This window comes from Moschus berezovskii, chromosome 3 (genome assembly GCF_049115385.1).
Source record: "Moschus berezovskii isolate FMDL1 chromosome 3, NW_MosBer_1.0, whole genome shotgun sequence".
Classification (NCBI taxonomy): Eukaryota; Metazoa; Chordata; class Mammalia; order Artiodactyla; family Moschidae; genus Moschus; species Moschus berezovskii.
Window position 1 is genome coordinate 61995772 of NC_142462.1, and position 12597 is coordinate 62008368.

At 41.9% G+C, this 12597-nt stretch overlaps 1 protein-coding gene across 3 annotated transcripts in view; it reads right to left on the minus strand.

Annotated features, from left to right (window-relative positions):
* Nucleotides 1-7570, minus strand: part of MDFIC (MyoD family inhibitor domain containing) — a 102200-nt gene extending 94630 nt beyond the window's left edge. Inside the window, exons 1-2 of one of the 3 annotated variants that reach the window (XM_055420831.2) lie at nucleotides 7163-7570; nucleotides 6687-6872 (exon numbers count right to left, since the gene is read on the minus strand). In XM_055420831.2, the coding sequence (XP_055276806.1) occupies nucleotides 6687-6771 (85 nt within the window). In that variant the 5' untranslated portion in view covers nucleotides 6772-6872; nucleotides 7163-7570. The other 2 variants (XM_055420830.2, XM_088834519.1) reach the window with 2 other exon arrangements.
* Between the last annotated feature and the right edge of the window lie 5027 nt (nucleotides 7571-12597).

Consider the following 12597-nt stretch of genomic DNA (forward strand, 5'->3'; position numbering starts at 1 on the left):
CTCTTGCCTCTCCCTTCAAAATCATCCTCTGAACTGCCACCAGATTTATTTTCTAAAAACACCAATTTGGTCCTATCCTTATCCTTATCAAGAACTTTCAATAGCTCACTACTGCCTACAGAAAGGATATACAAATTCCTCTCAGGAGAATCAAGGACCTCCTCAAAATTACTTTAGCTTATCTTTACAACGTTACCCTATTTTCAACTCCTTAATAGAGCTCATACAATGCTCTCAGTGAAGTCCTCCACATTCTGTAACAGACCTTGCTTTTCACATCTATCTCCACAAATCTTGTGGAGTTTGAATATGATTCTTGGTCCAACTCAAATCATGTGTTTTTTGAGTTTTCCAAATGCCCCAGATAGAGATGCTATCTCTCTCCCATGTTGTTTGCCTGCCATCACTTTCTTTGTGTCTCTCTATAGTACCTTTCCATCTTCTTTATCAGTTCAGTTAAGTCGCTCAGTCATGTCCGACTCTTTGCGACCCCATGAATCAAAGCACTATCTTCTTTGTAAGTATGTACAAATGTATTTCTCCAATATACTGCAAGCCCCAGATTTCATTCATCAATATTTTTCTCTCTGTACTTGTCACAAAGCATCATCTCTATTTATATATATTGTGTGTTCATATATATATATGTGTGGTGTGTATATATATACACAATAGAACATTCACAGAGCGCCTGAGTAAGGCAGAAATAAACAATGTGAGGACAAACAAAAAGGGTATGGTCGGGATGAAAATCACTGTGAAATTACCCTGAGTTACAAACACAAACATATATCAATAAATGCTTTCCCTAGTCCCATCCTCCATCCTGACCCCCAAACTATTTCTATTCTTTGCCATTTGCTGCCATGACTCACACTTGTTCTGGACAGCAACCAAGCCCTCCATTTACCCAATCATTTATTCCACAAATATGTATTAGAGCCTACTTCAAAGTCAGCAGTGCTCCCTGCCTATCTCAAGATTTTGTGCCATCATCTCCTTCCTTAACACAGTCCCATCCAGCTCAGTTCATACCGCAGTGTCCCTCAGAACTTTATTCGCAATTCTCAGCTCAAACAATTTAAGCTCTCCAAACATTTTCTTAATTTATAGTCATGTCATTTAACCACTTCTTTCCTCCCTCCCTTCTTAGGTTTCTCCCAGTTACTCCTTCTCTTATGCTTTTGATTTTTTTTTCGTAACAGAGGGAACATGACTATGTCAAGCTGATAAGGCTTGCATTTCTCTAAACTTACAAAATGAACATTAGTTCCTTCAAGCGAAAAAGGATTTGGAGCATAAGGTCTACAGTGCTTGAATGCCCCCAAATCCTCTTCCAAATCTAGACAAGGTTTCTATAGTTTTCCAGTTAAGCCTATTCTCTCAAGCACCTGTACTGAAAATGTTTCACTTACCTTTTTCTTAATTACCTGTATGTGGTTGCCAGTATCACTAAGAGTATGTTCTCTACAATAACATTTAATAAAATTTTCAACCATCTTTTTGAGATTATTGAGCTAAACATAATGTATCATTCTGTTTCTATGAGAAAGGATAATCTAGATTTCAAAAATCCAACTTACAACTGAATACAGATTATGTGAAAATTAGGGACTTCTTTCCTTATTATTTCATAAAAATATTGAGAAGTCCAAGATGATGGGACAAAAATATCTACTGAGGCAGTGGAACCAAGTATTAAAAGATCTATTGACTTATTTTTATCTCATTCTTTTCAATGTGTATTTATATATTTCTTTTCTAATATTCACATATATTTGTACAATAGTATTCATAATCCTTGGAAGGAAAGTTATGACCAACCTAGATAGCATATTAAAAAGCAGAGACATTACTTTGCCAACCAAGGTCCGTCTAGTCAAGGCTATACTTTTTCCCGTGGTCATGTATGGATGTGAGAGTTGGACTGTGAAGAAAGCTGATCACCGAAGAATTGATGCTTTTGAACTGTGGTGCTGGAGAAGACTCTTGAGAGTCCCTTGGACTGCAAGGAGATCCAACCAGTCCATTCTGGAGGAGATCAATCCTGGGTGTTCATTGGAAGGACTGATGCTAAAGCTGAAACCCCAATACTTTGGCCACCTCATGCGACGAGTTGACTCATTGGAAAAGACTCTGATGCTGGGAGGGATTGGGGGTGGGAGGAGATGGGGACGACAGAGAATGAGATGGCTGGATGGCATCACCGACTTGATGGACATGAGTTTGAGTGAACTCCGGGAGTTGGTGATGGACAGGGAGGCCTGGCGTGCTGTGATTCATGGGGTCTCAAAGAGTCAGACACAACTGAGCGACTGAACTGAACTGAACTGATACATAATCTCGACAGGAAACTTTTTTGAGGATGAAGACTCAGGCCTCAGTGCAGTTCAGTTCACTAATTGGGATATGGGATGAAAATGCTGGCAAGCTGTAAGAGACAGTACACATGGAATGATATGATTTAAAGTTTGGAACTTGAAAAGGAGACGTTTCTCAAGATTCTTTTTAAAGCTTTCTATAAAAATCAAAAAGACTTTTTAAAAATCAAAAGCCTGTAAAAACAATGATTCTCAACTAGAGATAAAGAGCACCTGGAGACTGTCAAAAATGCAGATTCTTGAGTCTTCCTCTCCAGATTCTGACTGGAGTGGAGTGGAGTCTGGAGTGGAGTGGAGTCTATAGTGGAGCTAAAGATGTCGGTAGCCTTGAGAGACTAGAATAGCATCTCAACACCATCGTTATTCCAGGCCAGATAATTCTTGGTTGTGAGGGGCTACCATATTGTGTGCATTGTAAGATGCGTATAGTGTTCTCCCTGGCCTCTACCCACTGCATCCCAGGAGCACCCACCCCACCCTACCAAACATGTTTCCAGAAGTTTCCAAATGTCTCCTGGAAGGCACTCCGTCCCTGATTGAGGACCAGAGACAGAAGTTGCCCAAAGATGACAAACTTTGAGAAATGCCATTCTTAAAGGATAAAACGATATGGTAAAAGTCAAAGAATATGGATATTACGAGCATACGTGGTATAAATTGAAATAAACAGGCTTCCCCATAAAGGAAATCTGATTAGCCACTATAAATTCCTGACAAGTCAGCTAAGCTTCTAAGTCAAAGCTCTTCTTATGTAATTTCAACTTGAAGATTTTCTCCCTAGCTTCTATTTTAAATTATTTTTAATTAACTTTACTGGCATTTTGCATCCTGCTATGAAAAGTCCGCCTAATAGTCTCAGAGGACTCTCCCAAGAGAGAAGAGTGCATTAAATCACACATTATCACATTAAAGAATATTCCAGCACACAGTCCAACAGTCTAAATCTTGGCAAATGCAATGGGGGAGGGAGAGGGGATGCAAGGACCAGAACAGGCAAAGTGATTCACAGTATCCAAAGCTGATTATTTTCAATTCACCCATCTATAGGAAAAAAGTTCTATTGATTCTATACTTTAACCCACATTTATCACAATGACATATATTTTACAATTTGTGCTTCTATCCTGGATTCTACTGACTATGTATGAGACTCTGGACAAGTTACTTAAGTTCTTTGGACATCCCTTCTAGAAAGTGAGCCAACTGGACTAAGTTATTTCTAAAGATCCTTCTAGTTACAAGTAGCAAACGTGGAAGCATTTAATTGAAAGCCTCTTTTAATCATATGGATTCTAATAACTGTGCACAAAAAAGCAAATGCCTACCAAGGTTGGTAGCACAATGAATTTTAACAGGCTTGATCCAAAAAAGAAAAAAATGACAATTAGATGAACCATACATACATGATCCATTCTCCTTTAAAACAAAAAGAAGTTTGGCCCAAACTACCCTTCACGCGTGAGAAGGTCAATCAAGTCAGTCTTTCAGAAGTTCACCATAAATAGGGAAATAGTTGTAAATCACACATTTACTTTCTAGTTTCTGTAACAGAAATCACAAATCAGCTGCTTCGGAGCCATTTCCAGCCTGCAGGTGTGGTTGTTTTGTTTGGCCTGGATAAAAATTGGATTTAATTAGCTGCCAACTTTTAAAAGGGAGTGATGATACATAAAAATCCATATTTCCAGTATCTCTTGAAATACTGGAAGATATTAAACCCAAGTGGCAACAGTGAGCTGGACTGAGAAGCACTGCCTCCTGGGCCCAGAGCTCTCCAGGGGTCCTCAGTCCCCACTGCTCCCTATCTTCCCACACCCATCCTGGTTCCTCCTGACAGCATGAGGCATATGAGCTTATATCCTTGTCTGTAACAATTTTAAAAATGCATAAATAAGATTTTTAATGCTTTCAGAGCAACAGAACTGTGCTTGGAGAAGAATCACAGCCAAAGGGGAGAAATTGTAAAGAGAGAGACCTTGCTCTCAACATGAAAAACTTTCATAACTATCAATATGAATGCTGATAAGCAGAATGTGCTACACTGTAGGCATTTCACCACCCGAAATAAATGTAGAAAGAAATCTTAGATTTGATGGGGAATTCAGACTAGAGACCCCCCAAATTTACTTTCAACTTTAACTTTTTATGCCTTCAGTTAGTAGTACACACAGCTCATCACAACACAGTAATACATGTACAGGTTATATGTCTTTACATGCGCACACATATATATGCATATGCATATTAACACACATATATATTTAATTTTGTTTGCAAGGGAAGACTTGATTTTATCCTTCTTCATGAAAAGACATTTTCTACTAACTTTCATAGAACATTCCACTTTTCTCACTGATTTTAATATATAAAGCTTTAAAATTAGGTTTCTATTAACTCAGCAGCCATATCTTACCAGAGTATTATTCAATTATTCTTCTGAAAAGATGATTAAGAACCCAAGGACAGAAGGACGAGGATGAAAGAACTTGAGAAAGAGTTTAGAGAAGTGTGACCTACAGGCGAAGTTTCTTCCCTAGCATCTTTACCAACAAAACCACCCTAACCATGGCAGCTACATACAATTTTCTCCTTGCCCACTTGATCCAAAACTTTTTTCCTTCATCTTATGAGATGTTTGTTTGAAATACACCTTTTAACAAGATTCTGAAGATTTTCTTTTGTAAAAAACTTAACTTTATATTACATTCACAATTAAATTGATGCCTATTTAAAGGATGCGGCAAGTCAAAGTAAAATAATTTAAAAAACTAAACAAACAAAAATGCTGCTGAATCTGAGTCAATTTTCAGGTAAAACACAACCCAAGAGTTTCCACACTGATAATGTGTTATATGCAGTCCACAGTTTTCTTCAGAACATTCTAGAGGCTGGCTTCCTAAAAACATATCATGTGATACCTTGCATCATTACATCTGCAGGTGGATTAGGTATCACTGCAACTTCTACTGACTTCAAAATGTATATTTTTAAAGCTGGACATTGCAGATATCCTAGTTCTAAGTCAACTGTTTTTCCAGTGTGTTTGAGCTTGATTTTTGACATAAGCATTTGTTAACACTAGTGATTAACAGCTCAAGTGTGAACCTGAACCATCCATCAAGGAGCCCATATGACTACTGAGGACATGCATAATGATAAGAAAACAATTGCCTTGGCAATATAATGTGCAGAACTTGGGCTGCTTCTGGGAAAACGTGTTTATCATTCTAGTTCTGATTTTCTGATTTTCTCTATACTCACTGTTTAGAAGCAAAAAAACAACGATAAACATAATTCAATTTAACAGCCTTTGAATGCCAGGACATTTTAATTTAGCCATGGATGTTTTCTGCTTTTACCTACTGTGGGTTCAACATCAGCTTCTTTTCCACTTTTTACTGCTTTAACAAAAAGAATCCCAAGAAGCTCATGACATTATTCTTAAAGATGGGGGACTGAGGGGATATCAGGCTTGAAATCAAGATTTAAAAATAGGTTTCTGAACCCTGGAAAATTATTTAGTTTATATGAGTCAGAACCCTTTAAAGCAGAGTCACTCTAAGAGGAAGATACATCAGATTAAGATCCTTTCTCTCTGTCACCAATGAAAACCTGAAATATGTTACCTTCAAGAGAAGATCCTGTCTGACTTGTGTATAAGCTTCTTATGGAAGTTTCCCAGGAACAGGGGTACTTTTTTTTTTTTTTACAGACTGTATTTGTTTACAACTTAGATGAACACAAAGAGCTAATTCATTCTTGGAAAGCATTTCTTTTGAAGCCTGTTTATTTCAAAACAAAAACAGTTATTGAAAGCATATGCATGAGCCATTCCAAAGCAATTGGTCACAGAAACCTGGATTATCAAAGCTGCAGAGGAGCCCACAAGAAATAGAAAGATGAAGGGAGAGCGCAGGGTTCTCAAAAAGCAGCGGCAGTCCTGGATCTGCTGAAGACACAGAACTTAAGTGGTGGGGAAGCGCTTCGGAGCCCACACTGTTGGGTCTTAGGCCCTGAAATGCATACGTTTAAGAAAGAAGTGATCCTGTCATCCAGTTTCTCGGCAGGCAAAGGAAGGGGGAGTGGAGAAATCAGCGGATCCCGCCCTCTTATCCGGTTGTTGATCTGAGGCTGCGATCCTGGAGAACTTGCTTGAATAATGCTAACTATGCAAAAGTTCACTACGACGAGGTAGGCTCAGTCCTGGCACCAATTCCCCACACACCGATTCCAAGCATAAATGTGCGAACACATTTTAAAATGCAACAGTGACAAAGGAGCTTGCAACTTGCAAGCGGCACTCACCCTGGGCTGGGGCGCCCAGCCGGCCAGCGCCAGCCTCAGCCCCGCGCTGGGGCCCGGGAGCCAGGGCTTCGCCCGCGCCGGACATGGGCCGCTCCACTGAGCCCTCGCCGCGCCTCCGCCTAGCTCGCCGCCCTTTGGGGTCGATGCACCAGGGGCTGGGAGGTGTTGGGTGCAGAGAACTGAATGCTTCTGGCGAGGATTGGAAAAAAAAAAAAAAAGTGTTTTGAGAGAAGAGCACACCACCCCTGCGGGACATTCCCTCCCCCTTGCTTCCCTTCCCCAAACCCCACCCCGGGGAAGTTTTGATTTGAAACCCGGGAGGAAAACTGTTACCCAGCAAGTTGACAGCAGCAACAGTCCTAGCAGATAGAAGGGGGGCACTCAAGGGGAAGGCGCTGGCAGGGAGATCGGATTGGGGAACAGCTCGGGGAGGGGACCAGACCCCTCCTCCTCCCGCCAAGAGCACCGCCACCTACCTCAGCATCCCCCCAACACACTCAAAGCCCTTTCCTCCTCCTCCTCTTCCGCCTCGGAAAGTTAGCGAGGCTCCGGCAGGGGCCGCAGGTCGCACGGCTGGACGGCGGCAGGCAGCCGCCTCTGGGTGTCCCTCCCAGCCTCCGTCCCGCTCAGCAGACACCTCAGCGGCGGCAGCAGCCGCTCCTCTGACTCCCTGCTCTCCGCCCCCTCTTTCCAGTCAGCTCAGCCCGGCCGCTTCCCCGCAGAGGGGACTCTTGCCCCTTTGCCTCTCTTTCCCCCTTCCACCACTCCCGCACTCCAGAAACACTTCTCGCTCTGTGGCGCCTTTTCATCATATCCGGATCAGAGAGGCCTCGAACTCTTGGCTCTCTGCCCCGAGGCTGGGGGCGGTGCGACCCGGGCTCGGCCTCCGGGTGCCTCGCGCCTGGCTCTTCTGGGTCAGGAGGCCAAAGCCCTACAGGGTTGGCGCTGTGCGGAGTGGGGTGGGAGTGTCCTCCCCGGGGAAGGAGGGAGTTGGCTATTCCCTGGCTGCCCAAGAGTGCCCCCAACTCAGAGAGTCACCCCATCCCTCTCGCCACTCCTGCCCCAGACCCACTGACATTATGGGAATGCCTTGAAGGAAGTAGAATCTTCAGGGTGGACAATGCAAAATGAAAAAGTATCACTTTCCTGATAGAATACAGAAAGAACAGTTTTGAAACCCTGACCCCTAGCTGAGCGGTTAATCTCTTCATCTCTGGCTCTAAAGAAGTCTTTATTCTGTTTTTCAGTTCTTTGTTTATGTTGGTCGAACAGGATCCCAGACAGGAAAAACCTGTTGCAGCTGCATGAAGACTCGAGAGGCATCCAGGAAAAGGGTGACACCCTTGAGGATGCCCTGGCCCTGGTCTCAAGCGCCAACTATATCAGGGCAAATATCTCCTCCACAGATGACTTCTGTGGGGAGATAAACTTGTGGTCGGAAGTAAAAAGCTGACAACTCTCCATTTATAAAGGAGATGTTCTGATTGCAGTTTAATCTGACAAGCCAAGAATAACATCTATAAAATAATTCGCAGATACAGTATACTTCAGATAACTTTTGCTCTTTATCCATTGAGAGTGAAAAGCAAAATTTGTAGAAAGTTAGAATAAACTCATTCCCTGACTCTTTAGGATAAGAGTAATTTACAGTATTGTTATCAAAATTGGAGAAGATGTACATTGGACACATCTTCCTTCTAGGAGTAGCAATAATATCCCAAGAATTGCATCTCTTTAAGAAACCAACTGGAATTGGTTCCAATTGATTAAGAAGACATATTTCTTGCCTATAAGCAATCAGTAGAGCCAAACTTACTTTCAATTAAACCTGAAAAACTGTCTTTGAAATTTCTGATGACAGTTATTGAGACCATATTCTATCCCAAAAGGCAGATGACATTCTGCCCAATAACCTATGACTAATAAATTTTTTTAAGTTTAGAGATTTCAGGAATGGTGTGTGTAAAAGTGCCTTAACTCTCTGAAAATTTGTCTGGGAGCCTGGACTGCTTGAAATCCACTTGATGAAAACAGATCAATTCTGAGGGCAACTGCATTACCATCAGAGAGCAAACACTGAGGAAACTTTGTATCTAGATTCTATTCTATCCCTATTTCATATATTTCTCTGCCTTTTCAAAAATACCCTCATTAAGATGTTAAACTCCATGAATACTTAAGAAATTATAGCACTCTTCTAGAAAGTCATAGTCAGGGATAAATATTTGTTAATTTCACACAGTACTTAATGTTGCACACACAGTAGGTGTTTCAATAAAAAACTCCTTGAATTAAATTTAAACACCTTACTTTTTAATGGGAAAGAAATTCAAATAAAAATATTAGGAACAAAGGAGAATCTGTGTGGAAGAATCACCAAAACAGTCAAATACTGTATCTTGCTCAGTAAGACTCTGAGTAAGTCAGTCAACCTATTTCTTGGTTGCCTCATAAATGAGAATGATAGGAGTACCTCTTCATAGGTCCCATAAGGACTAAATATTTTTCAGGAGATTATCAGATATGAGGAAAATACTCAAAATATTAACTATTATTATTATTCAGCAGAAGCATTTTAATGACTAATGTTAAACTTGGCATAATGATGTCACAAGGGCCACATCAAAATAACAGGTAACCATGCCTGGTATACATGTGCAGTCTATACACAAAGTATCCCAAAGACGTCTTACATCAGCCCTTTCAGTACCTTGCCAGGCTTATACTGCTAGGATTTACAATTCAAGTCTGTCTAACTGAAAGCCTATCTTGTGTCTTTAGGTAAACTCAGGTCTTCCTCCGTAAGCCTTGTATTTGACACCCAGGAATTGAGTGTGGACTCCTCAGTGTTCATCAGACTGTTTATTTACCCAGTCCCTTGCTCAACTTGTTCAGTCATCTGTCTCAATACTTAGCTTAGTTCCTAATGAGCACTGCTGCTGCTGCTGCTAAGTTGCTTCAGTTGTGTCCGACTCTGTGCGACCCCATAGACGGCAGCCCATCAGGCTCCCCTGTCCCTGGGATTCTCCAGGCAAGAACACTGGAGTGGGTTGCCATTTCCCGTACCCTTATCCTCTCATTCTTTTATTCAGTAATATGTATGGGGGGGCACCGTCATGGGTGAAGATAATCAATGTGTCCACTGCCTTCAGTGAAGCTCACAGTCTTGAAGGAAATATGGATATACAACCACTTAACAACAGCTGCCGATTGGGACAACGAGGAAGTTCTGGAATACCATGGTAGTACTTCTTTGCAGGGAAATACAGTCTAGCATCAGGAAAACGTTTCTGGAAAAGGTGTCTCTGCTGCTACCAGAAGAAACCAACAAGAGAAACGATTGCTCCAGGCAGTGTGTATGGACCTGCAGAGGTCTGAGGACAGCCTGCTGCTGCTGCTAAGTCGCTTCAGTTGTGTCCGACTCTATGCGACCCCATAGATGGCAGCCCACCAGGCTCCCCCGTCCCTGGGATTCTCCAGGCAAGAACACTGGAGGGGGTTGCCATTTCCTCCTCCAATGCATGAAAGTGAAAAGTGAAAGTGAAGTCACTCAGTTGTGTCCAACTCTTCGCGACCCCATGGACTGCAGCCTACCAGACTCCTCCGTCCATGGGATTCTCCAGGCAAGAGTACTGGAGTGGGCTGCCATTGCCTTCTCCGGAGGACAGCCTAGCATCACTGAAAACCTGAAAAAAGTTCAATGGAGGAGGATAACACAATAAAAGGGAGAGAAATGGGGGATGGAGCTGAAGAGAACAGAGGTCTTAATCAACTTTGAAAAAGGAGGACATACTTTCCAAATTTCTATTTATAAAAGCCACTCTGGAATAATAAGTAAAATGATTTGGAGGCACTGAGCTTGTGGCTCAGAAGTCCAAGTAAGATATGAGGGATGATGATAGCAGTAGGAATGGAGCCCAAAAAGGCTGAGATAAAGGCTACAGAAACTAAAGGAATCAAGAGTAACCTGCAGTTCTCTGCATCTTGGTGGATGGGGGGCAATATTACCTACAGAGATGGAAACATTTGGGAGAAGCATGTTTGGAGGAAAAGCTGCTAAATTAGTCATGCAGATGATGTAGTGTCTGAGAAACCTGTGAAATGGCTAATTGGAACCATGCAGTAGGCTGCTGGATAGGTGTCTGGAATACAAGCACACAGATGGTACTTTACCAGCAAGAAGGTCGTAAGCACCCAAGGTAAGCATGCTGTGTAAGAACAGAAGGCCTAAAATACAGCTAAGCCTGAAACTCAATCCGAATGGGTCCTTATAACCCCTCCCCCATTCTCCACCCCCTTCCCAATGCCACAAGACTGTTACCTGCTGAGCTTTGAGAATCATCATTTTATTTAGTACTATTACTGCCTGTGCCCCTCCACCAGCCCAAATGCCTCAGGGAGTATCACATAATGTCTTTATTAAACAGATTTTATCATGTCTCATACTATGGTCATGGGCTTCCCAGGTGGTGCTAGTGGTAAAGAACCTGCCTGCCAATGCAGGAGATTTAAGAGACATAGGTTTGACCCTTGGACTGGGAAGATCCCCTGGAGGAGGGCATGGCAATTCACTCCAGTATTCTTGCCTGGAGAGTCCCATGGACAGAAGAGCCTGGTGGGCTACAGTCCAAAAGATCACACAGTGTCAGACATGGCTGAAGCAACTTAGCACACATGCACGCACACTATAGTCATCCTGATACATCCCGGTTCCCTGGGGACTGGCCTTCCACTGGAATTAAATACCCTAGCCCTGACTCAAAGCCACTGATATCCCAATGTGCCTCACCACCGTTCCTGACTAGTGATGATGTGATGATATGTAAACACATTGTGAAAGATATCTGACATGAGCTAAGCAAATGAAATGAACTAATTAAAAGAGTTTATAAAGGATTCTAATGGACTGCCCGAGCTTCATTGCCCAGTCAACATTCAGACATTTCTTGTGCAACTATTATATTCTAGGGGACAAGTTAGGTTCTGGAGATTTTTTAAAATGTTATTTAATGTCTTGAAAATCACTTAAATTACTTTTCAGCTGACTAGAGGCCTATCTGCCTAGCAAAGTCAATGCTTTTACATAGCTACCTTAGCCAAAGGTCTACAACTGGATGTGCAATTGTGCTTCCCAGGGGGTACACAAGACAATTCCCTGGAATGTGAGGAGGAAACAGTAGAATGAGAATTCATATTTGTTCTTGTGTCATCATTTGTAATTTGAATTCTCTAGTATGTTTTAAATCTTATATATGTATTCGAACAGAAGTATGTATGATTTATAAATAAATACAAATTAGGGGTTTCTGCTTAAAAGTATTTTATTGTTTGTGTGTGTGTGTGCTTACTCATTTAGTTGTGTCCAACTCTTTGTTACCCCAAGGACTGTTGCCTGCCAGGCTCCACTGTCCGTGGGAATTTACAGGCAATAATACTGGAGCAGGTTGCCATATCCTACTTCCCAAACCAGGGCATCTTCCCAAACCAGGAATCGAATCCTGGTCTCCTGCTTGGCTGCTTGGCAGGCAGATTCTTTGCCACTGCACCACATTTTTACTTGATTTAACAATGATTTGTACATTCAACAGTACATTCACCCAAATTGTACCAAGGTTAATTTTCTCTAGAAAACATATGTAACTAACTCATTTAGGCAGAAGCATGACTTCAGTCATCCCCAAACCCAAGGATAGAGAAACCAGAAATTAACCCTGAGTCTCTTAGTACCTCAAGAAACCTCCATGACCTTCACATAGTGCCAACACAATGGCCACTGACGTTCTCAAATTCTAATTTTTTTTTTTTTGTGCACACATACTTTTCAACAAACTTTATTTTCTATTGTTTTACCTCACAGAAAATGTAGAGCACAGGGGCTTTGAGAAAAAGAGCTTAGCTCAGGGAGCTATTA